The sequence below is a fragment of the Bos indicus x Bos taurus genome, chromosome 1, assembly GCF_003369695.1.
Source record: "Bos indicus x Bos taurus breed Angus x Brahman F1 hybrid chromosome 1, Bos_hybrid_MaternalHap_v2.0, whole genome shotgun sequence".
Classification (NCBI taxonomy): Eukaryota; Metazoa; Chordata; class Mammalia; order Artiodactyla; family Bovidae; genus Bos; species Bos indicus x Bos taurus.
In genome coordinates, this window is record NC_040076.1 from 143727684 (window position 1) to 143755507 (window position 27824).

At 53.0% G+C, this 27824-nt stretch overlaps 1 protein-coding gene across 9 annotated transcripts in view; it reads left to right on the top strand.

Annotated features, from left to right (window-relative positions):
* The first annotated feature begins 9011 nt into the window (after positions 1 to 9011).
* The window catches only part of TRPM2 (transient receptor potential cation channel subfamily M member 2), a 51367-nt gene continuing 32554 nt past the window's right edge, over positions 9012 to 27824 (top strand). The window contains exons 1-8 of one of the 9 annotated variants that reach the window (XM_027547495.1): positions 9012 to 9245; positions 17356 to 17615; positions 18304 to 18392; positions 22822 to 22990; positions 24126 to 24306; positions 24828 to 24994; positions 26512 to 26692; positions 27223 to 27284. In XM_027547495.1, coding sequence (XP_027403296.1) covers positions 17442 to 17615; positions 18304 to 18392; positions 22822 to 22990; positions 24126 to 24306; positions 24828 to 24994; positions 26512 to 26692; positions 27223 to 27284 — 1023 coding nt within the window. In that variant the 5' untranslated portion in view covers positions 9012 to 9245; positions 17356 to 17441. The other 8 variants (XM_027547477.1, XM_027547467.1, XM_027547427.1 and 5 more) reach the window with 8 other exon arrangements.

Consider the following 27824-nt stretch of genomic DNA (forward strand, 5'->3'; position numbering starts at 1 on the left):
TCCTCCCCCACCTGCTCCGACCGGCCCCTGGAGCCGCTTGCCTCGTCCTGCGCGTGCGCAGTGGTGGTGACGCAGGGCTCTGACGTACCTCTGTGGCGACTGGATTGGAGGCGCCAGTCGGCTACGAGAGACCTCACCCGGGTCCCAGATCCTAAGCCAGGTCCCCGTCCCCACCCAGATCCCCGAATTCCAACCCCGGACCCCAGTCCTGGCCCCGAGGCTGGTGAGTTAGAAGTGATGGTCTCTTTCAGTTCAGTTCAGTCGCTAAGTCGTGTCCGACTCTTTGCGACCCCATGAACAGCATCACTCCAGGCCTCCCTGTCCATCACCAACTCTCTAAACTGCCTTGAATTAGGAAGATTTTAAGCTTTGAAACGAGAAATCTAGAAGAGTTCTAGGGCTGCGCTGATTCCTTTCCCTCTCAGCGTTTAAGGAAAGAAGGCAGGAACCAAAGGTAACAGAGACCTCACAAGTAGTCAGACATTTTAGAAATCAAAGGGTTGCTTGGGCTGCAAAGTACATTAAGACGTGTGTCCGAGATCTCAGACCTCAGAGGTGACAAGACCAAACTCAGCCTCTGCTCTGACGCCTTTCCCACTGGACCCTGGTCCTGTGTTTGGCCTGACCAGCACAGTCTCAGCAAAGATCCTGTTGTTATCCCCACCCTGATCTCTGCGAACCCTCATTGTCTGATTTTGTTGCTCTTCCCTCCCTCGCAAGTGGTATGTAATATTCTTGGCCTGTCGTTTGTAAGATCCTCCGCCCTTGAGGTCTTCTCAGTTCAGTTCATTTCAGTCGCTTAGTCGTGTCAGACTCTTTGTGACCCTATGAAATGCCCCACACCAGGCCTCCCTGTCTATCACCAACTACCGGAGTTCACTCAAACTCATGTCCATCGAGTCGGTGATGCCATCCAACCATCTCATCCTCTGTTGTCCTCTTCTCCTCCTGCCTTCAGTCTTTCTCAGCATCAGGGTCTTTTCAAATGAGTCAGCTCTTCACATCAGGTGGCCAAAGTATTGGAGTTTCAGCTTCAACATCAGTCCTTCTAATGAATATTCAGGACTGATTTCCGTTAGGATGGACTGGTTGGCTCTCTTTGCAGTCCAAGGGACACTCAAGAGTCTTCTCCAACACCACAGTTCAAAAGCATCAATTCTTCGCTCTCAGATTTCTTTATAGTCCAACTCTCACATCCATATATGACTACTGGAAAAACCATAGCCTTGACTAGATGGACCTTTGTTGGCAAAGTCTCTGCTTTTTAATATGCTCTCTAGGTTGGAATCCTAGTAACTTTCCATCCACTTGCCCCTCACTGCTCCTTTTCTGTAAATCCCCCTAGTCCTTGTTGAATTTGGAGTTGAGCCCAGTCTGTCTCTAAGGGCAATAGTCTTGAATAAAGTCTTCCTTACCCTTTTAACAAGTGTCAGGATCATTTTTTTCTTTCACAAGGGTCAGAGTTGGCTTTGCCAAGGTGTCACGGCAATATCCGAAGCCCAGGGCCCTGGAGACTGGTGGAGGACTTGCCTGTACAAGGGACTCCTGGCACAACCAGGGGCCCTGATTCAGTGGGGGAGAGTGGAATTTTGCTGTAGCCCAGCTATCTTTATTGTAAAGACAATACAGGGGATTATAAAAGAGAAAAGCATCCCCACAGTAGTTTAACTGCTGCATTTCCTGTATTTCGTCCGGTGTGCAAATTGGAAGTGGTCAAACGAGAGATGGCAAGAGTAAATGTCGACATTCTAGGAATCAGCAAACTCAAATGGACTGGAATGGGTGAATTTAACTCAGATGACTATTATATCTACTACTGCAGGCAGGAATCCCTCAGAAGAAATGGAGTAGCCATCATGGTCAACAAAAGAGTCTGAAATGCAGTACTTGGATGCAATCTAAAAAATGACAGAATGATCTCTGTTCATTTCCAAGGCAAATCATTCAATACCACAGTAATCCAAGTCTTTGCCCCAACCAGTAATGCTGAAGAAGCTGAAGTTGAACGGTTCTATGAAGACCTACAAGACCTTTTAGAACTAACACCCCCAAAAAGATATCCTTTTCATTATAGGGGACTGGAATGCAAAAGTAGGAAGTCAAGAAACACCTGGAGTAACAGGCAAATTTGGCCTTGGAATATGGAATGAAACAGGGCAAAGACTAATAGAGTTTTTCCAAGAAAATGCACTGGTCATAGCAAGCACCCTCTTCCAACAACACAAGAGAAGACTCTACACATGGACATCACCAGATGGTCAACACCGAAATCGGATTGATTATGTTCTTTGCAGCCAAAGATGGAGAAGCTCTATACAGTCAACAAAAACAAGACCAGGAGCTGACTGTGGCTCAGATCATGAACTCCTTATTACCAAATTCAGACTTAAATTGAAGAAAGTAGGGAAAACCACTAGACCATTCAGGTATGACCTAAATCAAATCCCTTATGATTATACAGTGGAAGTGAGAAATAGATTTAAGGGCCTAGATCTGATAGATAGAGTTCCTGATGAACTATGGAATGAAGTTCGTGACATTGTACAGGAGACAGGGATCAAGACCATCCCCATGGCAAAGAAATGCAAAAAAGCAAAATGGCTGTCTGGGTAGGCCTTACAAATAGCTGTGAAAAGAAGAGAAGCCAAAAGCAAAGGAGAAAAGGAAAGATATAAGCATCTGAATACAGAGTTCCAAAAATAGCAAGAAGAGATAAGAAAGCCTTCCTCAGTGATCAAAGCAAAGAAATAGAGGAAAACAACAGAATGGGAAAGACTAGAGATCTCTTCAAGAAAATTAGAGATACCAAGGGAACATTTCATGCAAAGATGAGCTCAATAAAGGACAGAAATGGTATGGACCTAATAAAAGCAGAAGATATTAAGAAGAGGTGGTAAGCATACACAGAAGAACTGTACAAAAAAGATCTTCACGACCCAGATAATCACAATGGTGTGATCACTGACCTAGAGCCAGACATCCTGGAATGTGAAGTCAAGTTGGCCTTAGAAAGCATCACTATGAACAAAGCTAGTGGAGGTGTTGGAATTCCAGCTGAGCTATTTCAAATCCTGAAAGATGATGCTGTGAAAGTGCTGCACTCAATATGCCAGCAAATTTGGAAAACTCAGCAGTGGCCACAGGACTGGAAACGGTCAGCTTTCATTCCAATCCCAAAGACAGGCAATGTCAAAGAATGCTCAAATTACCACACAATTGCACTCATTTCACGTGCTAGTAAAGTAATGCTCAAAATTCTCCAAGCCATGCTTCAGCAATACGTGAACTGTGAACTTCCAGTTGTTCAAGCTGGTTTTAGAAAAGGCAGAGGAACCAGAGATCAAATTGCCAACATCTGCTAGATCATGGAAAAAGCAAGAGAATTCCAGAAAAATATCTATTTCTGCTTTATTGACTATGCCAAAGCCTTTGACTGTGTGGATCACAAGAAACTGTGGAAAATTCTTCAAGGGATGGGAATACCAGACCACCTAACCTGCCTCTTGAGAAATCTGTATGCAGGTCAGGAAGCAAGTTAGAACTGGACATGGAACAACAGACTGGTTCCAAATAGGAAAAGGAGTACGTCAAGGCTGTATATTGTCACCCAGCTTATTTAACTTATATGCAGAGTACATCATGAGAAATGTTGGACTGGAAGAAGCACAAGCTGGAATCAAGATTGCTGGGAGAAATATCAATAACTTCAGATATGAAGATGACACCATCGTTATGGCAGAAAGTGAAGAGGAACTAAAAAGCCTCTTGATGAAGGTGAAAGAGGAGAGTGAAAAAGTTGGCTTAAAGCTCAACATTCAGAAAATGAAGATCATGGCATCCGGTCCCATCACTTCATGGGAAATAGATGGGGAAACAGTGGAAACAGTGTCAGACTTTATTTTTCTGGGCTCCAAAATCACCGCAGATGGTGACTGCAGCCATGAAATTAAAAGACGCTTACTCCCTGGAAGGAAAGTTATGACCAACCTAGATAGCATATTCAAAAGCAGAGACATTACTTTGCCAACAAAGGTCCCTCTAGTCAAGGCTATGGTTTTTCCTGTGGTCGTGTATGGATGTGAGAGTTGCACTGTGAAGAAGGCTGAACACCAAAGAATTGATGCTTTTGAACTGTGGTGTTGGAGAAGACTCTTGAGAGTCCCTTGGACTGCAAGGAGATCCAACCAGTCCATTCTGAAGGAGATCAGGCCTGGGATTTCTTTGGAAGGAATGATGCTAAAGCTGTAACTGCAGTACTTTGGCCACCTCATGCGAAGAGTTGACTTATTGGAAAAGACTCTGATGCTGGGAGGGATTGGGGGCAGGAGGAGAAGGGAACAACAGAGGATGAGATGGCTGGATGGCATCACTGACTCGATGGGTATGAGTCTGAGTGAACTCTGGGAGTTGGCGATGGACAGGGAGGCCTGGCGTGCTGTGATTCATGGGGTCGCAAAGAGTCGGACACAACTGAGTGACTGAACTGAACTGTGGTGTTGTGAAGGGTTTATCAGTCAAGTCTTGGCCAGAACCCCCTCATCCATGCCTGGGTTCTGCTGTACAGTGGGTTCTCTTAAGTGAGTAGAACCGGTGTGAGGGGTTCGGGCAGAGAGTACGGCCAGCTGGAGTACAGGTGTCCCAGACCCACATGCCACCTGCCCTGGTTTACTAGCCCGTGTGGCCACACGGGGGCTCCTCTGATCAGCTGGTGAAGGATGGCTGGCTCAGTGCTAGCTGCAGAATGTCTCCCTCTGGTGGTCCCGAAAGAACTCATGAAGGCCAATGCCCGCAATAGGCAGCACTTCGAGCAGGGCACTGGCCTGGGATTTGGTTTGATCCCACTGAAGGAGTTAGTCACTCAGTCCAGACTCTTTGCAACCCTATGGATTGTAACCTGCCCCAGGCTCCTCTGTCCATGGGATTCTCCAGGCAAGAATACTGGACTGGGTTGCCAGTCCCTACCCAACCCAGGGATTGAACCTGGTCTCCTGCATTGCAGGCAGATTATTTACCATCTGAGCTGCCAGGGAAGCCCTTCATCCCTCTAGCAGGCTAGTGAGTCAGCTTGTTACACCTTTGTGAGTGCCAGCAGGAGACTGCAACTCCTGGGTCAGAGACAAAGGACGGTTTATTCCTCGTGGCACTGACAGATATGCATCAGCAGCCCCACATCTGAATTTCACAGGAGCAACTCAGTGGGCTCTGTAGATGCTCACTGCCTGTGCCGTGGGCACACATGGTACTGAGAGGGATCAAGGAGCTGTGGATCCACCACTTTTCCAGCCAGTAGTGAGCGATCCTCATCTTGGTCCGGGGTGACGACCCTCATGTCTCAAGGTTACCAGGTGTAGGAACAATGAAAGGAAACAGCCTTGCCACCTTGGCACACCAGCAAGACCTGTAGGTGAGCAAGAGGTCCAGGGCCCTGGCCGCCACGTGGAGTGCCTGTCCCTCTGCTGTGTGTGGAGGGCAGTGTGCTGACATTGGATTGTGCGTGGACTCACAGACAGGTAGGGATGGCCTGACCCTCTGGTGGTGGGGGGACCAAAAGGAGAGAGATGGAGAATCAGGGGCAGAGAGGTCTGGAAGGGGTGGTAGTGTGGGCTGCCAGGTGGAGATACTCATACCCCGCTGTGAGGCCACTGGGCACCCACCACAGATGAGGCACTGGACAGCAGGGAGACAGCCCATTGATGGCCGTCAGTCTCTTTCCTCAGCCAGCCTGGTGCTGGCTGTGGGTCAGACAGGGTGTGGCTGGGATGGAGGCTGAACATGGCATCGTCCCTCGGAGAGACTGGGCAGTGATGCACTCCAGCAGGATGGACACGTTCTGGGTTGGCTCTGCTTCCTGCCTGTGGGGACTCAGCCGGTACCAAAGTCTTGGGGCTCATTGTGGTTTGATCCACCAGCACAGGATCGGTCCCACACATCACATCAGACTAGGGGACCCACTTCAGGGGCCCCAAGGCCCTGCGTGATGTGCCCCCACCCCCTCCCCTCATCTTGTGCCACACTCCCCTGGCACACTTCCCTTCCTGATGGTCCTCAAACATACGACTGAGTTCACCTCAGTTTGCACCTGCTCTTCCCTGGATCCAGATGCCTTTCATTGATTGTTATGGCTTGATCCATCACTTCCTCAGAAAGTGGATCACTTTCTCTATCCACCCTGCTGAGAAAGGCCTTCCCAGCTACCCTCCCACCAACCCTGTGACCTCTAGTTCCTGCCCTGCTGACCTCAATGTTTATTATGTCCCTTGTGCTTTATGCTGTTCTCCCCCTGGACTACGGGCCTGGGCTCTTCTCCCTGGAGACCCAGCACCTAGACATGGTCTCCCTGTAGCAAGGCTTCAGTGCCCGTGGGCTGGCTGGCTGATGAACATGCAGGGTCTGCAGGTGCCTTTGATGCCAGTCCTGGCAGGTTCCCAAGTCACCACTCCCTCATCCACTGGGGGTGAAAAGATTTCCTTCCGCACTAGATCACAAAGTCTTCAAACAGTTGTGGGAACTTAGCATGGTGCTTGGCGTGTGGGGGGCCCAGGCTGAGTGATCGAGCCTTTCTGCCCTCCTCCACTGACAGTGACCCTGGCCAGTGCAGAAAGCCATCAAGATGGACAGATGGACTCTGTGGCAAAGCACAGAAAGGACTTGTAGAGAAAAGACTGGCCTGTGTTTATTCATTTTATTCCATGTCCTGACTGTCCGGGTCATTTCTACCTCCATTCTCATTACTGTCACTGCAGAATCTGGGCAATCTGGTAGAACTTTCTGGAATGGCACTCAGCCACTAGGGTGTCCACAGTCTTTACCCTCCTGGGCAGCACACCACACCCACTTACTTCATTGGGCAGGCTTTTCTGATTAGACGTTTCTAGAATGGAGGCCATCTGTTGACCTCATCGATGAAGTGATGAAGGAAAACAATGTTGTCCCCCAGCATTAGGCCCACTACTTTTCATCCTCTCTCTCGACCAGGGTTCAGCAACCTACAGCCCACAGGCCAGATCCAGCCACTGCCTGTTTTTGTAGATAAAGTTTTATTGGCACATAGCCAGGCCCTCTGCGTGTTCTTATAAGTAAAGTTTTATTGACACACAGTCAGACCTACTTGCTTGTGTTTTGCCAATGGCTGCTCTCTGGCTGTAAGGACAGAGTAGTTCAAATGGAGGTGCAAAACCTAATGATTTACCATCTGGCCCACTATAAAAAAGTCTGTACGCCCTCTCTAGGCTTCTCATGAAGACTCACCACAGGCAGACCATGTCTAGGGGCTGGAACTCCCAGCCCCCGGACTCTCACCGCCTTCCTCTGCCAACCCTCCCCAGCTCTTCCTCCAAGGAGCCAACAGCCTCGCCTCTCTATTTCAATGTATTATTCACAAGAGCGCGCCATGCTAGTAACTTTTTCAGTGACTGTGGTTTTCTCTGGCTGGCAGAGCAAGGGGCTTTATGTTTTTGGCATGATGTCTGTGCTGGAACAAAGTCCTCTACTCTGCATTTCCTTTATCTGAACTTGAAACACCCCTCAGTCAGGATCAGTACTTAATGATCTTGTACTCTATGGTTCCTGCTTTTTATTTTTATGGAAAAGATGTTTCATAATTGGTTTTGCAATTATGGAGCATGACCTGCTTGTGAAATATGTGGTTTTCTAGAAGGGAATGAGCCCCAGGGGGGACCCTGTGGGCACAAATGTTTTGTCAGAAGTCTGGTTCATGAGATACTCGGCCTTAAGTGATATTTCCACGAAGGCCCTGGGATACATGAAAATGAAAGCCAGCCTGTCCGACGGCTCTGCAGTTACTGCTGTGTCATGAAATATTAACTTCCCTTTAGTATGCTTTTAGACGTGAGATGACTCTCGGGCCAGAGGGCATTGGGGAAGGAGCCCTGGGCGAGAGCGTGGACAGAGCTGCTGAGAAGCAGCTGCGGACACGGGTGGGTCTCCGCTTCCTTTGCCTGTTGACTAGGGTCTGAGATGTCTCTTAGGGGTTGTGGCTGTCCATGTAGCAGGATAACCCCTGTGATGGCCACTCACTGAGCTCCTGCTGCTCTGAGGATGCAGCTGTGGCAGATGGAGCCTGTGCCCCTGCAATGTGAAGTCCTACAGACCAGAGTTGCAATCTGGTGGACCAGCCATGATGCCTAGGTGCTGTGCCCCTGCAGTGGGCAGCCCTGCATATGAGAGCTGTTGGGTAACAGCCACCATTGCTGGTGCCAACCACCTTGGAAGAGAGACTCCAGTCATCTTCAAAGTACTTGAGAAAATGATCTAGTGCTGTCCAAGGAGCTCTGATGGGTTCTGACACTTACCCCAAGCTGCTTGGAAACCTCTGGGTGGTGGGCGAGTGAGACAGGGGCCAGCCATTGGCCAGGGCACCTGGGGCACTTTGGTCAATGCACCTAGCAGCTTTGCAGAGAGGCAGAGGCAGATGGAGGCGAAAGGCCCTCCAGAGGAGGATGCTCTAGGCAGGAGTCTGGACACTGCGTCCATGTACCCAGAGGAGGAAATGAGGGTCAGCTGGCAGCCCCTGGCCCTGCAATCAGAGGGAGCACGGGACCCTGTTCACTTCCCTAGGTCATGAGGCCGCACGGGGTGGCAGCCAGGAAGGAGAGGGCAGAGGGCTGCTGTGGGGTGAGAGATTTGTGGTGAGGGAATTTGGGGTTGTAGGAAAAGCTTCGATCAGTTTTTCGGGAGTCAGCATTCAGTCCTCTCTGTGCTCCAGTCAGGAGGACTGGGAAGGTGCAGCCAGGGTGGAGATGAGGCACCTGTGGGTCCGGGGCAGCACCTGCTGGGGTGAACCCTGTGTGGAGCTCCTCCTGGTGCCTTGGATCCTGCCTTACAGGGAATGGGCTCCTGGCTCGGGGCCCCTAGGAAGATGGGGCAGGGCAGCTGCAGACCAGTAGGGGAAGTGGTTCACCCAGTCTCCGGGCCCCCATTCTCCGACACAGCCCCAGTACAGTCCTGCGCCCCACCTCCCAGCGGTTAGGACTTGATAAGAACTTCCTCCGGGTTCACACTTGGCGCGCCAGCCTCTTGGGAGGGGATCTGGGGAGGCGGACCGGGCTCCAAAGGGCTAGTCTCTCCTCCTGGGCTCTGGTCTGGAGTGCGGAACTGGGCGGACTGCGCTCTCTGGAGCCGTGACGCGGAACACGCTGCGGGGGCCCCGCGGGGCCAGGGCTGCGGTCCTGCTCAGCCGCGGAGGCGGCGGCGCGAGTGACGCGAGAGCGCGGGCCTCTCAGCGGGTGGGTACGCACGCCGGCCCGGGTGGAGGGAACCGAGGTGCTGCGGAGGCGCGTATCAAGGGCAGGATGCCCCAGGATCCAGGGGGAGGGTCGGGCCGGCACAAGGCTCGGAGCCCAGGCTGGGGTGCGTGGGCCAAGGGATGCGGCTGGGTCCGGGCGCGGGCGCGGGAGCTGGGGGTCGTGGAAGGCTGCAGCAAGCTCCAAAGTGTGAGTGCGCCGGAGTGCAGAGGGCTGGGCTGGGCGCGGCTCGGGCTGCCGTGCGGGCTGCAGCGGGGGTGCGGGGCTGCAGCGGGGGTGCGGGACTGCTGCCACAGGCAGGCGGCTGGCCGAGTGCGGATGTCCGCTGGACTGCGGCGCGGGGCGCAGGCGCTGCGACACGGCTGGGTGCGGTCTCTCCGGAGGCGCCGTGTCGCGACTTGGGGACATCTGGGACTTGGCCATCTCAGGCTCTTCCTCTGACCCGCTCCCCCAAGACCTCCCGGCCCAGTTCCGTGGTTGGCGGTTCCTTTGCCCTTCACCCGCATGTGGCTATTTTTAGTCTTCGAAGTGCTGTCACAGCCAGGATTTCAAAGGATGCTGGAGGAGGAGCTCAGGGAGCAGCTACAGGGTTAGAGGAGTGGAGAGGGGGCGCACACAGGGCAGCAGCCAGTGTGCCCAGACCAGCACGTGGTTCTGTTTACCGGTGAGTCTTCTGGGGTGGGGAGGGTGGGGTACCAGGAGGAGCCCTGTCTGGGTGAGTCCCCATGGGAACATTCACCCTGTGCTCCTGTCAGCCCCCCCCTCCTCTCTAGGGCCACAGGTTCACGTTTTGTTAGTGTTTTGTGCTGGATGACATTTGTAGGTGAGCATGTTGTTACTGGAGAAGGCGATGGCACCCCACTCCAGTACTCTTGCCTGGAAAATCCCATGGACGGAGGAGCCTGGTAGGCTGCAGTCCATGGGGTCGCTAAGAGTCGGATACGACTGAGCGTCTTCATTTTCACTTTTCATTTTCATGCATTGGAGAAGGAAATGGCAACCCACTCCAGTGTTCTTGCCTGGAGAATCCCAGGGACGGGGGAGCCTAGTGGGCTGCTGTCTATGGAGTCGCACAGAGTCGGACACGACTGAAGCGACTTGGCAGCAGCAGCAGCAGCAGCAGCATGTTGTTACTATATTCAGGCCTGCTGCTGCTGCTGCTGCTGCTGAGTCGCTTCAGTCCTGTCCGACTCTGTGCGACCCCATAGACGGCAGCCCACTAGGCTCCTCTGTCCCTGGGATTCTCCAGGCAAGAATAGTGGAGTGGGTTGCCATTTCCTTCTCCAATATTCAGGCCTAGTGGTCAGATTCTCTTTCTTCTTGGAAGTCATTTCCTTTTAGAGTTTTCTCAACATACCTGTGCTAATTGTTGTTGCTTTTCTGTCCCTAAATCATGTTCAACTCTTTGTGACCCCACGGACTGCAGCACGCCAGGCTTCCCTGTCCTTCACCATCTCCCGGAGCTTGCTCAAACTCATGTCTGTTGAGTTGGTGACGTTATCCAACCATCTCATCCTCTGTTGCCCCCTTCTCCTCCTGCCCTCAATCTTTCTTAGCATCAGGGTCTTTTCTAATGAGTGGCTCTTTGCATCAGGTGGCCTAAGTACTGGAGCTTCAGCTTCAGCATCAGTCCTTCCAATGAATATTTTGGATTGACTTCCTTTAGGAATGACTGCAGTCAATCATCTCCTTGCAGTCCAAGGGACTCTCAAGAGTCTTCTCCAACACCACAGTTCAAAAGTATCAATTCTTCCCCACTCAGCCTTCTTTATGGTCCAACTCTCACATCTGTTCATGACTACAAGAAAAATCATAGCTTTGACCATACAAACTTTGTCAGCAAAGTGGTATCTCTGCTTTTTAATACACTGTCTAGGTTTGTGATAGCTTTTCTTCCAAGGAACAAGTGTATTTAATGTCATAGCTGCAGTCCCTGTCTGCAGTGATTTTGGAGCCTGAGACAATAAAATCTGTCACTGTTTCCATTGTTTCCCCATCTATTTGCCATGAAGTGATGGGACTGGCTGCCATGTTCTTCGCTTTTTGGATGTTAAATTTTAAGCCAGCTTTTCCACTCTCCTCTTTCACCCTCATCAAGAGGCTCTCTAGTTCCTTTTCAATGTCTGTCATTAGAATGGTGTCATCTGAATATCTGAGGTTGCTAATTGCTCATGGAGAATTTTTGCTATATAACAGGGTGGCCAAATTTGCTTTTAGGTGAGATGTGAAGAGAGCAACTGATGGTGTGATTCTGGGGAAAAGAACCCCAGAGAAGGTTTGATGCGGGGGTTGTAAGTTCATTGTCAGCTTGGTTTTCTGGACTCTCCCAGGGCTTAGACTGTTGGGCAGGGGTCTGGGTGTGGTGTGGAGGGTGTGGGTGGAGGGGAGGAAGGGGAGGGTCAGGCCAGACTCCCCCTGCACTGGGCATGGGAATGGTTACACATGGCTTTGCCCTTCAAAGTCTGACGAGTGGTGGGTGTGAGGAATGGTGTTTGACACGTTTCCTAGGGACCTGTTGGCAGCTGGGATTGAGAAGATGTGCACAAGCCTCTAGGGAGTGTGCTGAGATGGGCATGTGTGAATCCAAAAACTGTGAATCTGGGCAAACGCACTTGAGTTTCTTGAGACCAAGTCCTTTATTGCTCCTTCTGTCACTTGTCCCGTAGAACAGTGGTCCCCGACCTCTTGGCTCCAGGGACCAATTTCGTGGAAGATAATTTCCCCACAGACCGGGATGGGGGAATGCTTCTGGAATGATTCAAGTGCATTACATTTATTGTGCCCTCTGTCTCTACTATTATCACATCAGCTGCACCGCCGATCAGCAGGCAGTAGGTCTTGGAGGTTGGGGACCCTGGCTGCAGGACTGAGCCCTGGAGAGTCCCGGTCCCCTTACAGATTAGCTGCCCAGTTGTGAGATTCTCAGAGCCTTCTTTTCCTCTTCTGTCACCTGGAACATTTCCTGCGGGTCTGCTCCCCTGAGACGCTGACTGTGAGGTCTGGCAAGCTGCCGACTAGGACAGCATGTGGCCCTGTAAAGGCCACTCTCGAGTAAGCCCCCTTTGCCATGAGGGGTGTGCCAGGCGGCTCCTGAGGACTGCAGGGCCAGCGCCGCTCACTGCTTGCCTCAGTGCATCCTGGCTGCTATACAAAGACCATGTTCGGTGGCTCATAAGCAGCAGACATTTATTTCTCACAGTTCTGGAGGCTGGCCATCCAAGACTGTGTGGTTGGTGGTTCTGGAGACTGGAAGCCCAAGACTGCGTGGTCAGTGAGGGCCCACTTTGGGAGCAGACTCCTGTGTTCTCACGTGGAGGAAGGGCCCTGGGGCTCTCGGGGGTCTCTTTTACAAGGGCATTGATCCCATTCATGTAGGCTCCACCCTCCTGACCCAACCACCTCCTAAATGCCCCATAGGAATTTTAGGGGAACACAGCCCATCCCATTCTGGCCCCTCAAAATTGTGTCCTTCCCACATGCAAAATACAGTCACTCCATCCCAACAGCCCCCAAATCTTAACTCACTCCAGCATCCACTCCAAAGTCTCCCCTAAATCAGATGTGGGGAGACCTGAGGTGGATTCACCCTGGGGCATAGTCCTCTCCAGCCGTGAGCCTGGGGAACCAGACAGTCAGTGGCACTGAGCTCCAGTTCACGTGCTCGATGGACACACAGGGAGGCTAAAGGAACCGAAACATCAGCATTGGAGCAGAGAAAGGTTTACCGCAGGGCTGAACAAGGGCAGATGGGTAGTTTGTGCCCCCCAAATCTGGAACCCCTGAAGCCTTCAGCAAAGCATTTTTAAAATCCAGGCCATTGGGGCAGGGGGGCAGTGGTCACAGGGTATGTGATCAGCTCGTGCATGGCTCTCTAATCAGCTCGTGCACGGCTCTCTCATCTCCCACTGGTTGATGGCAACAGGGCAGGGTCTCGGGGGCTAACATCATCAGTCCTCAGGCTCCAGTAGGTCTGGGGGCTACATGCTTATGATCATCAAGTAGTTAACATCTTTAATTTGGTGGAGGTGGGGCTTTCACGCGTGTAAAACCACTCAGGAAATGTACAAGAGAGGATGTGGGCAACACACCTGCCCTGGGAAGTCCCCCTTATAGGGTCCTGCTTGGTTGCAATAAGCTGTGTGCTTCCAGAACGGAGTGGAAGGCCAGGCAGAGGGTGGACATTCCCATTCTGAAAGGGGAAGTGGGAAAGAAGGCAGGGTGACAGGTCCTAAGTGAGCCCAAAGCCTTGAGGACCACTGGGGGATGGTCCTGCCCCGAGGCTTTGCTGTGCAGAGCCCACTGCACCCTCCCGGCTGGAATCTCAGGCCAGGGGCTCTTCCGGTCTGGGGCCGCCCCGCCCCCACACATTGCCGTCTGCCACAGGCTTTGGGCACCTCCATCCTTCAACTCTGAGTGGAAGTAACTATGTGTAATCTCCTGCCCCCAGCCCTGGGGGTGTGCACATCCCTGGTCAGAGTGCAGGCCATCATGCAGGGTCACCCCGTGCCACACCAGGCCACTCCTGGGGCTGCTGAGGAGGCCAAGATGGGAGGGGCGCAGGGCAGCTGGGCCCCCAGGAGAGCATTCTGCCCTGTGTGCCCTTTCCCTCTGGGCCTGTGCTGCCCCCTGAGCCATGAGATGCCTTGGGTCCCATCCTCCCTTGTCACGGAGGCAAGTCCCGGCCTCTGTTGACTCTGTTGAGATGCTGTCTAGTCTCCCTGCTGGATGAAAACGGCCAGCCCACCTCCGTCCCGAGCAAGTCCAGCCATACCTCTATGTTCTTCCCTGAATAAGCTTTCTCAACCCTTTCTGTGTCAATAGGCTGAGCATCTCCCAACTCTCTAAGCTCTGAGTCTTTTGTGATTAGAAGTCCATCTTTAGGTCATTTCTCTCTTCTTGCATTTTGTTGTAAGTACTCAAGAGAAGCTTTGCTGTACTTTCAACACTTTGCCTACATGTTTCCTCAGTCAAATTTCATCACTCACAAGTTCTGTCTTCCACAAAACACCAGGAAAGAAGCAGTCCACCAAGCTCTTTACCTCTTTATAACACGATTGCCTTTCCTTCAGTTTGCAATAACATGGTCCCTGTTTCCATCTGAGACTCATCAGAATGGCCTTCACCACCCCTCTTTCTACAAGCATCTGCTGGTGACCACTTAGGTTTCTCTAAGGAGGCTGGGGCACTGCCTACCACTCTCCTGTCCCGAGCTGTCGCCGCACTCGTTCTGTGTGCCCGTGGTGATGCAGGCTTTTTCTAGCACTCCTCTGAACTCTTCCACTCTGCACGCTGCTCAGGTCCAAAGCTGCCTGGGCGTCTGTAGGTGTCTGTAGCATCAGCACCCACTCCTGGAAACAATGTCCTGAGTTGTCGCGGTGCCTCCACGGGAGGGAGGTTTGGCTCCCTTCCTCTCCGCAGGTGTGAGCACGTCTGGGAGTGACCCTGGCCCAGAAGCAAGGGGGCAGGAGCTGCCCAGGGGGAGGAGTGAGGACAAAGAGGTGAGAGGTGGCCTGAGCCCTGACCCCAAGTGCCCAGCACTGAACTGAATAGCCCAGAAGAGGGTGGGCCAGGGAGGCCAGGTGATGGCAGGCGCCTCGCTCCCTGGCAGATCCCAGCCCCCCTCCACCAGAGCACGGTGACCACGTGTTGAAGCTAGATGAGAAGTGTTGGGAGGGGAAACTTCCTCTGCTTCCTGTTTTGGGTTCTTATGGTTGAACTATAATAAAACTGACACAAGACTGATCAGCAGGAGAAAAAGAAACTAATTTAATTTCATGCACCTGGAGGTCCCATAGGCATGGGACCTAAGAAGTGGGCAAAGCAGGCAGCTTTTAGTATAAAATAGTATATTTAGGAAAAGAAACCATACACTAGTGAAGAATTGACAGGGCAGTGACACTTAAGTTTGGGGTCCCCAGCGAGTGAAGGATCTAAAGAGTTTGGGCTTTAGTCAATGGAAGAAGTCGCAAGGCTGGTTTACACAGGCCTCTTGGCCCCGAGCCTGCATCTCTGGTGATAGAGCCCTTCTGTCTCTGGGTGCAGGGGTGCACCTTTCACAGGAGAGGTTTATGCCCTGCTCCCAAGGAGACGGAAGGGAGGGGAAGAGTGGCCCTCTTTCGTTGGTTGTCTCTTAAGGAATTTTTGTTGTTGTTCAGTTGCCAAGTAGTATCCAACTTTGTGACCCCATAGACTGCAGCACGCCAGGCTTCCCTGTCTTTCACCATCTCCTGGAGCTTGCTTAAGTTCATGTCCATTGAGTCAGTGATGCTATCTAACATCTCATCCTTAAAATTCATTCAGTTCAGTTGCTCAGTCGTGTCTGACTCTTCGCGACCCCATGGACTGCAACATGCCAGGCTTCCCTGTCCATCACCAACTCCTGGAACTTGCTCAAACTCATGTCCATTGAGTCAGTGATGCCATCCAACCGTCTCATCCTCTGTCACCCCGTTCTCCTCCTGTCTTCAATCTTTCCCAACATAAGGGTCTTTTCCAACGAGTCAGTTCTTCTTAAATTTTAAAATTCAAAATAATCAGTATGTCTCTGAGGCGCATTTTGGGGCCACCTATGCTGGACCCCACAATGGGCAGAGAAAGGACGTCAGTGACCGTCAGTGACCGTCTTGTATGGGGGAGGGTGATGTGGCCAGAAAGGGCTTTGGGGTGGGACAGGGAGGGAGACCTCACGACCTGTCCTCTGCCCCTGTTCACACCCTTAGCAGCCGGTGGCAGTGGGGCCTCCCTGGATGACACCTGGGGTGAAATGGGTGATGTCATGAGATTTCACTGTGGGCGTCTTGTCTCCAGGGAAGCTCATGGGGTCTGCACGTATTTATTTTCACATTCATAACCTGAGTTATGAATAACTGAGTAAGCAGTAGTCATACTGCTTACCGAGGCCCCAGTGATGGAGACCAGGTCAGAGCAAGGGTTTCAGAAAAGAGGATCTGTTCTACTTGGAGGGTATGTGTCACAGAGTGCAAGGCTCTGCCACTCCCAAAACCAGCTCTGTGGGCAGTGGGGGCTTTTCTTCTTCTGGGAAAGCAGAAGAAGTGACCCATGTCTGGAAGCAGGAGGCTGGGACCCCATCGTGAGCACTGTGTGTGAGGACTGGGCGGTTTCTGCACTGGTCTTGGGCTCCCGGGCATCACCGGGCACACAGGAGCAGTAGGGGTGGGCATGGTGCTCTTTCTCTGGCCCTTCACAGTGACCAAAGAGGATGAAGGGGCATCTGGGCCCCGTGGCTGTACACGTGCCTCGAGACTGCCCACACCTGATGAGGCCAGAGCTCGGGCAGTCAGAAAAATGTGCAAACCAGAAGGCAGTGGGGCCCCACAGGAGGAAACACCTGACTCGCCCTCCCTGGCCCACTGCAGCAGCCCGGTGGCTGGCTTCTCACCTTGGGTGGTCTTGGGGTATGACAGCTTCAAGTGGGATCTCATTCCCTGACCGGGAATTGAACCTGGGCTGTGACGATGAGTGCACTGAATCCTAACCACTAGACCACCAGGGATCAGTGGCTAGAGTCAGTAACTAGTGGTTCGGTTCTTGACTATTTTGAAGAAAGAAATCAGCAAAGAGATGAAAAGCAGTGGGACAAGTAAAGTGTGTATTAAGAACAGGATACTTGCAAATAGACACCTGGTCAGGTTCACAGAACTGTGTGCAGCGGGGGCAGCTTAGATGGCTTATATGGGGCCGTTTTCTGGGTCTTTGTTTTCCTCTGGCCAATTATCCTACTTTCTGCCCATATCTGGGCTGACTCAGGGCCCTCCCCTGTGTGCGGGTACATCTTCTAGCCAAGACGGATTCCGGCACGAGGGTCTCTGAGAGGTTGACAGGACATATTATGGGCTAGTGCTCCTTCCTTTTGGACCCCCACCAAACGTTTCTGTGCTTCTGCAGAGGGGTTGGGGGGAGTCTCCTTGACCTCAAGGACGAAAACTGTGGTTGTCTTGTTTTTATTCCATCAGAGCTTAGCTCCTCTCTGCTCCTGCCAAGGTAACTTTTCCTTGAAATGTTAGAAGGAGAATTTCCTCAAAATGTCTAATTGCTCACGTTGGGGCCCACCCACCTCCTACCTCACTTCCAGGCCCCCTGGCTTCAAAAGCCAGAGAGAAGCTTATTTTGAGGTAGCAGGACCAAGCCCGTTCTGTGGAGCCTGAGCCGGGCATCAGGATGGAGTTACTGGCGAAGAGGCATCGGGATCAGGCCAGCTCCGGGGAGGAAGACAGCTTTGGGGTGCAGCCCAGGAGGGTGGCCGACCTGGCCATGGTCCCCAACCTCCGGTGGAGCAGCACCGGCCTCTGCAGGAGAACGAGGTCGCAGTGCCTCTTCAGCAGCTGTGAAAAGGTAGAGCTGGGGTCACTGGGTCCGCCAGGGCCCTGGTGGGGCACAGTGACCACCTAGTTTTGCTGGGGACCACAACCCAGCAGAGGGGACCTGGAGAGAGCACTGGGGGCCCGGGTCCGTGCCCCTGGGTTGGTTCCTGTCCTGGTTCCAATTGGGAAAGTGCTGGGTAAGCCCCACACCCACCTGCCTCATTGTGCAATGACTTTGCCTCCTTTACCCAACAAGGAAGGCCCAGGCACCAGCTGAAGCCTGGGTTGGCTGCACGGAAAGCCCCAGGCAGGCTTGTGTTGGGGACATTTGAATGTCATACACCACTGGTTGGGTGTGAAGATGGTGTCTCACGTTTTAGCCTGGTCCCACAGATGTGGGCGGGTGTCCTGATACTCATGGTCACCTTTGCATCACACTGTTGTTCCCGAGGAAGGCAGCGCTGACCTACAAACTGTAAAGGGCTGTGGAATCCCAGGGGCCCGGGAGGAGCGGTTCCCCAGGTTCCCTCCTCCCTCTGGGGTCTGCATCTGAGGGTCTCCGGCAGGTGGTGGGGGAGGCCTCGGTGTCCTGTCTCTGAAGGAAGACCCTGAAGGGTGTCAGGGCTCACGGGTGGGCCTGAATGGGGTGTGGGGTGTGGTTTTTGGAACGGCACTGATCTAACTGCCTGAGAATCTCTCAGTGACCTTTTTACTCTCAGCAAGGAGACCTGAGTTCATGGATTTCTGACAACATCAAGAAGAAAGAATGCATATACTTTGTGGAAAGCTCCAAACTGTCTGATGCTGGGTGAGTGGCTTGTTCTGTTCCCACTGGTGGTTCAGACAGAATAGAATCTGCCTGCAATGCAGGAGACCGGGTTTGATCCCTGGGTTGGGAAGATCCCCTGGAGAAGGGAGTGGCAACCCACTCCAGTATTCTGGCCTGGAGAATTCCATGGACAGAGGAGCCTGGTGGGTTATAGTCCATGGGGTCACAGAGTCAGACATGACTGACTGACTAACACATTTATTTCCCTGTTTCCACATGGAGTAGCTGACCAGGGCAGGGCTGACAGAGCCTCAGCAGGGGACAGTTCCAGTGTATATACCAGCCTGGGGTGCTCGGAACATTCCCCTCCAGATATACCCTAGTCCTCACTCTGCAGCAAACAGGCCTCACTGTTTCTTACTTCCGCTCCTTTGTCACCTGGTGATGCCGCCTCCACCATGGGGCCCTCCTTGACCACACTCAGGATGTAACCCGTCCCTCCACCGCACTCTGTATTTGTCTTTTCTGCTGCACTGCTATTATGTAGCTTTGTGGTTTTCTCAGATGAGTTCTGAGCTCTCACCGTGGCTGAGTCACTTTATGACTTCCCCACTAGACAGATAGCCATCGTCCAGCTCAGACTGTGAACAATACAGAGGGGAGGGGCATGCCGTGTCTGGATGATGGAAGAGGATGATAATCTGGAGCCAGAGGTGCATGATCATCGACCATGATGCTGTTCCTCCTGGGACGTGCCCAGGATGTTGTCACAAAAAGTGCCCCATTTGGGGGTTCACACTCCAGCTTGGCTCCTCTTCAGACAATGGCCCCCCTTCCTCCTCAGAGGCCATGGGGGACCCCCGCATCAGAGAAGTTTGCCATCCGGATCCAGCTGATGGCCTCAAGGTTGTATTCAGTAGTGATCAGAGTTCAAGTTTAGGCCAGTTGCTCTGACCATGTGCAGAGGGCTTTGCACTGAGGTCTGTGATTTTAGTTTTTAAAGCAAGCTTACAACAGTAGGCCCAGGTTTCCTTGCAGGAGTCATTGGCTCCAAAACCCTTTGAAGAAGGTTATTGCGGAGCCCGGGTCTGGTCGGTAGAGGTTCAAGGGGTGCCATCTGTGCAACCTCAGCCCCTCCTGTCCTCTGAATTCTGAACAAATAGCAGAGAAACATCCACAGGGGTCAGTGAGGGTTGGGGTACAGTTTGTATCTGAGACAGAAATGGGGCTCCTTCCTGTTCAGTGTTTCTGTCCCTCTTTGAAGGAATGGCGCTCAGGATATGTTTGGCTCTGAAACTTCTGAAACACCTTTCTTGGTACCTGGACCCATGCGAGGAGCAGCCATGGGGGCTGTGTTGGGGTGGGCGGTGGGTGGGGCGGGCTGTTACTTGAGTGTGTGTAACTCCTCATGGCAGCTTCTTCCTCATATGTCCCGAGGTGCTGGTGAGGGGAGGGGAAAGGGGGTGGAGCCCCACTTACCCACATGGGCCAAGAGTGCTATGAAAATTCTCTGATTATTCAGCTTCTGGGTCACAGTCTGTGGTTTCCTGCTCTGGGTCAGGCTTGGGAACACTCTGTTGATTGAAGACCTAATCTCGTTGGGGGATGGTTGAAAGAGAGGAGGGGAGGGTGTGGGCTATTCTGGGCTGTTACAACTTATGAGAAAGTTTGGGGTGGCCTTGGGCAAGGACACAAGACGGAGTCCTTGTCCTGGCGGCCCCCTTCCCCACCTTGGACCCAGCTTCCTCCTACCTGAATGGAGGTGCTCACGGGTGGTGCTCAGGGGAGCCCTACAGGTCTAGAAGTGATCTGAGTCCCCTAAGGGGTCATGAGAGCTTCCCAGGTGGCGGTAGTGGTAAACAACCAATTTGCCAATGCAGGAGACAGAAGAGATGCAATTTCGATCCCTGCGTCGGAAAGATCCCCCGGAGGAGGGTATGGCAACCCACTCCAGTACTCTTGCCTGGAGAATTCCATGGGCAGAGGAACCTGGCGGGCTATGGTCTGTAAGGTCGTAAGGAACTGGACACAACTGAAGCAATTTAGCATGCCTGCACACAAGGAGTCATAGAAGAAGGTGGGCTCGGAGTTCCTAACGGCTGGGCCAGTGCTCCTGGGCCTGAGGAGGCCCCGGCCTGAGCAGTGGGACAGGGGTACTGAACCCAGGAGACCAGGAGACAGAGCACAGGGTGGGCCTTGGCCTCTTGATTTTCTGCAGCCTCGGTTTTCTGCACGGTTAGTTAACCTGCACAAATTTTATATGTTAGCTTTCATCTAGAACCTTATTTGGCCCTCACAAATTCTGCAGGTCAGGGGTCAGAGAATGTATTTTTTTCTCCCATTTAATGATTGAGAAGTTGAGAGTCGGAGCCCCTAAGGCCACATTGCACAAGCTACAGGGAAACCCATTTTCTCTCTCTAGGTCCGGTCGTGTTTTCCCCTGGGGTCGCTGGGCTCACGTCTCACCTGGTGTCAGATTTTTTGATTTGGTCTTGTCTGTATCTTGTCTTCTAGGTCACCTGTTACTAGCTAAAGTAGCACTCTAAAAAAATGTGTAGATTTCCAATTTAACAAGCTGTGAAGAGCATAGTTGCTGTCTCCTCTCTCTCCTCCCATGAACGGCGTTAAAGGAGTAAAATGATTTCAACCCACCAAGACAAAGGAGGAAGGGAGGAGGTGGCAGTTGAAAAGAGATGACGGGTGTTCTCTCTGGGGGGCCATGTGCATCCCTCTAGCCCCAGCTCTAGGTGTTTCTGCTTTGAGCCTACACCGTGTGCTTTTCTGACCTTTTTATTTTGAAATAACTATAGATTTATAAGAAATTGTGAAGATACTGCAGATGGACCCCTCGGTCCCACCAGTGGTTACTTCTTCTACCCCACCATCCATAACACCTGGCAATCACTCGTCTGCTCTTCATTCCTACAGTTGTTTTGGGTGCTGAATGTCACACAAGAGGAATCCTTCACAAGGTGGTGTGTCAAGGCTGGCTTTTGTCACCCAGTGGAACGCCTCTGTGATCCGTTCGAGCTGTGTGTGTTGATCCTAGGCTCCTGTTTGCTGCAGAGGAGCCAACCAGCCTAGATCATAGTATTTGTAGTGAGGTTTCGGTAGATGACAAATAGTTGGATCTTAGTATGTTTTATCCACTTTGCCAATCTCTGGGGCTTCCCTGGTGGCTCAGTGGTAAAGAATCTCCCTGCAATGCAGGAGACACAGGAGACATGGGTTTGATCTCTGGGTCAGGAAGATCCCCTGGAGAAGGAAATGACAACTCACTCCAGTATTCTTGCTTGGAGAATGGACAGAGGAGCCTCGTGGGTTATAGTCCATGAGGGTGCAAAGAGTTAGACAGAACTGAGTGACCAACACTTTCACTTTCATTGATAATGAGGACTTAAGTTTGCCATTGTATTTTTTTGTTTGTTATATTTCTCTATTTTTCTTTTCCTGCCTTTCTGTGGGTTACTTGAACTTTTCTTAGAGTTCCAATTGGTTTATCTATGCTATTTTTGCCTATATCTCTTTTATAGCTTTTTAGTGGTTGTTCCAGGTACTACATTATATATATTTAACTTATCACATGTTACTGATATCCATGTGTATTGGGAACTCATCCTAGTCTCCTGGTGTTGACATTCACCAGTTTGTGGGAAATGTAGAAACATTCCCACTTTTACACCTCTTTGCCCTTCCCCATTTATATTATAACTGTTACAAAATTTCCTCCACATACATATTAGGTCATGGTGCAATTTTGCTTCAACCGTCAAATATACTTCAGAAAATTCAAGAGGAGGAAAATGTGTTTATTCAGGTACCCGTAGTTTTACTCTTTCCATTCTTCTTTCTTTGTTTTCAACAAGTTATTGACCAGAGACAGAGCAATACATCTTAACACATCTTTCCTCACCTGAACACTGTTGACTAAAGATGTCTCAGTATTCACTTACAGAACAAATAGCCAGCCGTAGGCATTGGTGTCTAAACAAATCCCCTGCTTGACAACATGCTAATATTCCAGAATTCCTCCTTTTATCATTTCCTTTCTGTTTAGAGAACTTCCTCTAGCCATCTTCTTTGGGGAAGTTTGTTTGTTGACCAGTTCCCTGGTTTTCTTTCATCTGAGAGTGTCTTGATGTCCCTTTCACGTGGAATGATATTTTTGCTGGATGCAGAATTCTGGGTTGGTAGTTTTCATCTTTAGAAAAATGTTGTGTGGATTCTTCCTGGCACTAATTTCTGACTTCTGATTCAAAATCAATTGTGCAATTATTTTCCTCCAACAGGTAAAGTATCATTTCTGACCTTCAAGACTTTTGTCGTTAGATTTTAGATGTTTGACAATTATGTGTCTCCACTGACTCTGTGGCTGGGGTGCCAGTCATGACTCCACTGGGCCTCCTTTATCCCTGCTGAGGAGAGGAGCAGGCATCAGTTGCCCCTGGTGATCCCGCTGCCTTTGCAGGAAGGTGGTGTGTGAGTGCGGCTACCCACGTGAGCAGCACCTGGAGGAGGCCACCGGGTCCCACACCTTCCAGGGCCAGGAATGGGACCCAAAAAAGCATGTCAGAGAGATGCCAACAGACGCCTTTGGTGACATCGTCTTCACGGGCTTGGGCCAGAAAGTGGGAAAGGTTGGTTTCCATGACTCCATTGTTCTTACGATGGACCAGAGCCCACCCTAGGTGACTGCAGTGGCCGGACCTCCTTAGGGAGGGAGTGAGAGGCTGCAGAACCCACCTGCCCAGTGCTGGGGGTGGGGTGGAGGGCTCTGCATGGCAAATAGAGCTACATGGTGCCCTCAGGGGATTTGTTGCCAGGGCTCCAGGAGAGGTGTGGGCGGGGCACAATGGCAAGTTCAGGGGGTGGCCTGAATGGCTTTTGTCACTGCCAGGAGGGAGCAGGAGAGCACACGGCACGCAGGCGGGGGTGATGGGCAGTGGGGAGGCCTTGGGGCTGGCAAGGAGAGCCAGTAGTAGAGCTGAGAGCCCTGCAGGTGGTGGAGCAGGGTGGGTTAGGGCCCCAGGCCTGCCCGGGGGCACGGGGGTGCGGATGGGAACAGCAGGGGGCCAAGGCCTGGCCGGCGTCTCCCTCTGGTGCTGCGAATTTCAGGGTGGTCACTGGGCCAGCAGCGTTGCCAAGCAGACTAGGGCCCCACCCCTGCCCTGCTGAATCAGAGTCCCAGTCCCCTGGCTTTAACCCACCTTCTGGAGGGTTCTATGACAGCTCGTGGGTAGCTCTGCCCTGAGGGGTCTGGTGGGGTCACTTGTTTCTGTGCTGCAGTTCTGGGACCCCAGCCTCTTATTGGCTGGGTGTGATCCTCCTCCTCGATTTCTTAGAGTCGCTGCCCACATGGCCAAAGAGGCTAAACAGCATGTTGTACAGGTGAACTTGGCCCCAGAGCTGCCTTCCTCAGCACCACCTCCAAGCCCCACCCCTCTATGAGCTGCTGTTGATGCATCACCACGTTGCCTTGTGGGGAGACTGGAGTCAGGCCGTGGGGCTCAGGCTGGGGCACCGTCAACAGAGAGACCCCAGGGCTGCTCCCCTCCCTCCCCCCGGTTGGCCTCTCTTCTCAGCCCTTGCCTCCCCTTTCTCTCAATTGGCGACCTGCTTGGGGGCAGCCACTCTTGCTTCGTCTGGACCCAGTGTGAGCGTCTGTCCACCTGCCTGCCTGGGGCTGTCAGGCATGGCTGGGGCAGGGTGGCCAGGTTCTGGGGCCTCGGTTGGCCACCCACTGACCCCCAGGGTCTTCTGACCTCCCTGCAGTATGTCCGCCTCTCCCAGGACACTCCCTCCAGCCTGATTTACCAGCTCATGACCCAGCAGTGGGGCCTGGATGCCCCCAACCTGCTCATCTCCGTGACCGGTGGGGCCAAGGACTTCAAGATGAAGCCCAGGCTGAAGAGCATTTTCCGAAGAGGGCTCCTCAAGGTGGCCCAGACCTCAGGTAGAGCAGGGACAGAGGGACTGAGGCCCAGACCATGGGTGGTGCTCAGGCCTGGGAGTGCTGGGTGGGCGAGAGGACCCCTGGAAGGCAGAGTCAGGGCCTTGGACTGGCCAGCCCTTGTGGATCATCGAGTTGGGCCCAGGCCCGGGCCAGGTGGGGAGTGTCTGATCAGATTCACCCACTTCCTACTGCTGTACCTGGCTTGCTCATGGTGTAGACCCAGCTCTGGTTGGCTCCCCACTGATGATGCTTCAAAACAGAAGCATTTAGAGAAAGTTCTGAGATGCCATGTTCCTGAGAGCAGGACAGAGGGAGGCAACAGGGAGGTGGGGGAGAGGGCAGGGCCTACAGTCAGAGACGGGGTCGCCTTCCTGCCCCCACCTGACCGAGCATCGTGGAACATCACGGGTCCTGACTGCCACAGGAAAACCTGATCGTGGTGGGGCTCACACCTGACAATGAGTTTGAAAGCCTTGGAGCAGAGTCTGCAGGGCACCAGGTGTCCCTCTGCTCCTCCCCAGGGGCCTGGGTCATCACCGGGGGGTCCCACACTGGCGTGATGAAGCAGGTGGGCGAGGCGGTGCGGAACTTCAGCCTGAGTGGCAGCTTCTGCGAAGGGGAAGTGGTCACCATCGGGATCGCCACGTGGGGCGCCCTGCACAACCGGGAGAGCCTGATCCACCCCACGGTGAGCTGGAGACTGCTTCTGGGCGGGTCGGAGCACAGCAGGGAGGTGGTGGGGTAGGATCTTAGCCAGCGGTCAGTGAACGGGCCACCCCTTGGACACCCAGGGTAAGTGCAGTGTCACGGGAAGTGGCTGGATAGGGACGTGGGAGACCCAGGCTCAAATCCCCCCCAACCCCCCAGACCCTGGTGACCCCAGGAGAGTAAGCACCTTGCCTGGACTCTGGTTTCCTCCCTCAAGATCATAGGATGGGTCCACGTAAGAGCTGCCAGAGCTGCCGCTGGTCTGGGGGCCCTCCTAACACCACTCTGATGAGAAATGGACTTTGCAAAGGTGTAGCATGGCTGGGAGCATACAGCCTACCAGCATCTGGGTTTTCAGATCCCAGAGCCTGGCCTTTTAGCCCAGGGCTCAATAGTTCCCTGTTTCCCCTCCCGTGAGCTTCTCTTCTGAGCTTGAAGACAAAGCCTTCCTGCGTCCATTCACCTGGGTGCAGGCCTGAGAAACAATTGCTTAAATGTGAGGATGTGAATTGGAAAAGAGAACTGGTTCATCCAGTAAGATTTTTTGAGGACACAGCAGATTTGGCATAATGAGCACACGGAAGTTTGGGGGGAAACACTGGCCCCAAAATAAAATTCTCCTTGACACACCGAGGAGGTGTGATGACAACTGTCCCACGAGGTTTGACTGATGAGCGAGGCTCTGGCCTTCCTGGGGGGGAGCTGTGCATCCACTTCCTGGGGAGCACGTCCTCTGCAAAATGACTCCTCATGTCAGTCACAGATGCCGGTCACCAGGCCCCTCGGCTGCTGTCCTTCCGTGTCCACGTCACAGATGTGCTTAGTGGGCCGGATGGGCTCTGTCTTGAACGTCGTTACAGAGTGGAAATTTGAGGCCGAGAGATACTGGCTGACTTCCAACATCACGCTTCACTTTTCTCCCCATCTTGAGCTCAGAGGACTTCCAGCGGCACCACCTGCCCTCCTCTGTGGCATCCAGGGGCCGTGTGCACAGGTCCATAGCCAGCTCTCCTGGACCTGTGTCCCAAGTGACCACAGAACTGATGGCTTAAAGCAACGGAGTGTATTCTCTCGCATTTCTGAACACAGAAGACTGAGGCCAGTACCACTTGGCCAGAATTGAGACGTGGGCAGGGCCGGGCTCCCTCCAGTGGCTAGAAGCTGAACTCCCTGCCTCCTCCAGCTCTGCTGGATGCCACTTTCTTGGCTTGGGCCCACATCGCTGCAGTCTCTGCTCTTGGTCACGTGACCTCCTCCTCGTCTAGGGACACTTGTCATGGCATTTAGGACCCACCTGGATGGTCTGTGCTAAGATCCTTAGCTTCATCACGTGACCAAAGACCATGTTTCCAGATGACAGAGCATTCACAGCCTCCAGGTTTTAGGACCTGATATCTTGGCGGGGTGTATCACTTATCCCGCCTGCTAGAGCACCCATTCCTGGCGTGAAAGATGTAGAGCTGTCTGTCTGTCCTGTCCACCTCTCTCCATCCCCAGGGCGGCTTCCCTGCCGAGTACATCGTGGATGAGGGAGGCCAAGGGCACCTGACCTGCCTGGACAGCAACCACTCCCACTTCATTCTTGTGGACGATGGGACCCACGGCCGCTATGGGGTCGAGATTCCCCTGAGGACAAAGCTGGAGAAGTTCATATCGCAGCAGACCAAGGAGAGGGGAGGTGAGCGGGGCCCACTTTCTAGGGCACTTGGAGGAGACGGGAGCAGGCTGGTCCAGGGGTCTGGGGCTCAGCTGGCCGTAGCCAGGACATTTGGTGGGTGGGGTGCTGGGGCGGCCATCAGAACACACCTGGACATCTGTATACTTGGTCAGGGGGTCATCTTCTCACGCCCCTTTAACATAAGGAAAGGCTAGGCAGGCACTCAGGACACAGAGCACCCTGTGGTCCCTTCACTACACACATACCTCAGTCCGGAAACCAGAGTGTGAAGGAGTCAGAGCTCAGGCTTTGATCTCATTTCCTCTGTGGCTGGGGTGGGATGGATCCTAGGGCGCTGGGAGGTCAAATACACAGGGTTCTGCACATGTTTTGCTGGTTGGTTAGACACCTTTGAGCTGAGGTTTTCAAGTTCCACTGCATATTGGGGTTCCCAGAGTGTTGTTAGGCTGCAGCAGCTGGCAGGAGCGGGGAAGGCCCCAGGGGATGCTCGGAGCCCATGGTCCTGAACTATGCTCCCTGCTTCATCCTAGGCGTGGCTATCAAGATCCCGATTGTCTGCGTGGTGCTGGAAGGGGGCCCCGGCACACTGAACGTGAGTCCTTTTGGGGATGGGTGTCTTGGGTCAAGTTCTGTGGTGGGTGAGTAACTGCCCAGAGTGCTGTGGCCTGCCTCCCAGGGAGGCTGTCAGCAAGAGGGGGCAGAGAGCCTGTCCACTGACAGAGGGAAGTGCGTTCACCATGCGCAGTCTCTCTGGGTGGGTGGGCTGGAGCCTCCTGAGAGGCCCTGCCATGGGAGGGTCAGTCCTGGGGCTTGACCAGCACAGAGCAAAGAGGGGTTCCAGAGGGACTGCAGCCCTCACCTGTAGGACCCCTGGACAGCCTGTGGGGGGCTTCTATAGCTCTGCACTCAGGCTCCCAGGAGGGGTCCTCAAAGTACAGCCCTCAGCAACCCCCAACCCCAGCCCCTTTACACTCAGCAGCTGAGTGTAAAGCAGGTTCTGACACACGGCCACGGAGCTTCATGCAGAACCGATGTCCAGCAGGGAGTGTGCCTGCCTCATGGAACTCGGGCCAAACTGACCTCTGCCATAGGATTGTAGGATGATTACAATTGCAGGATTGCCCTGGAGAAG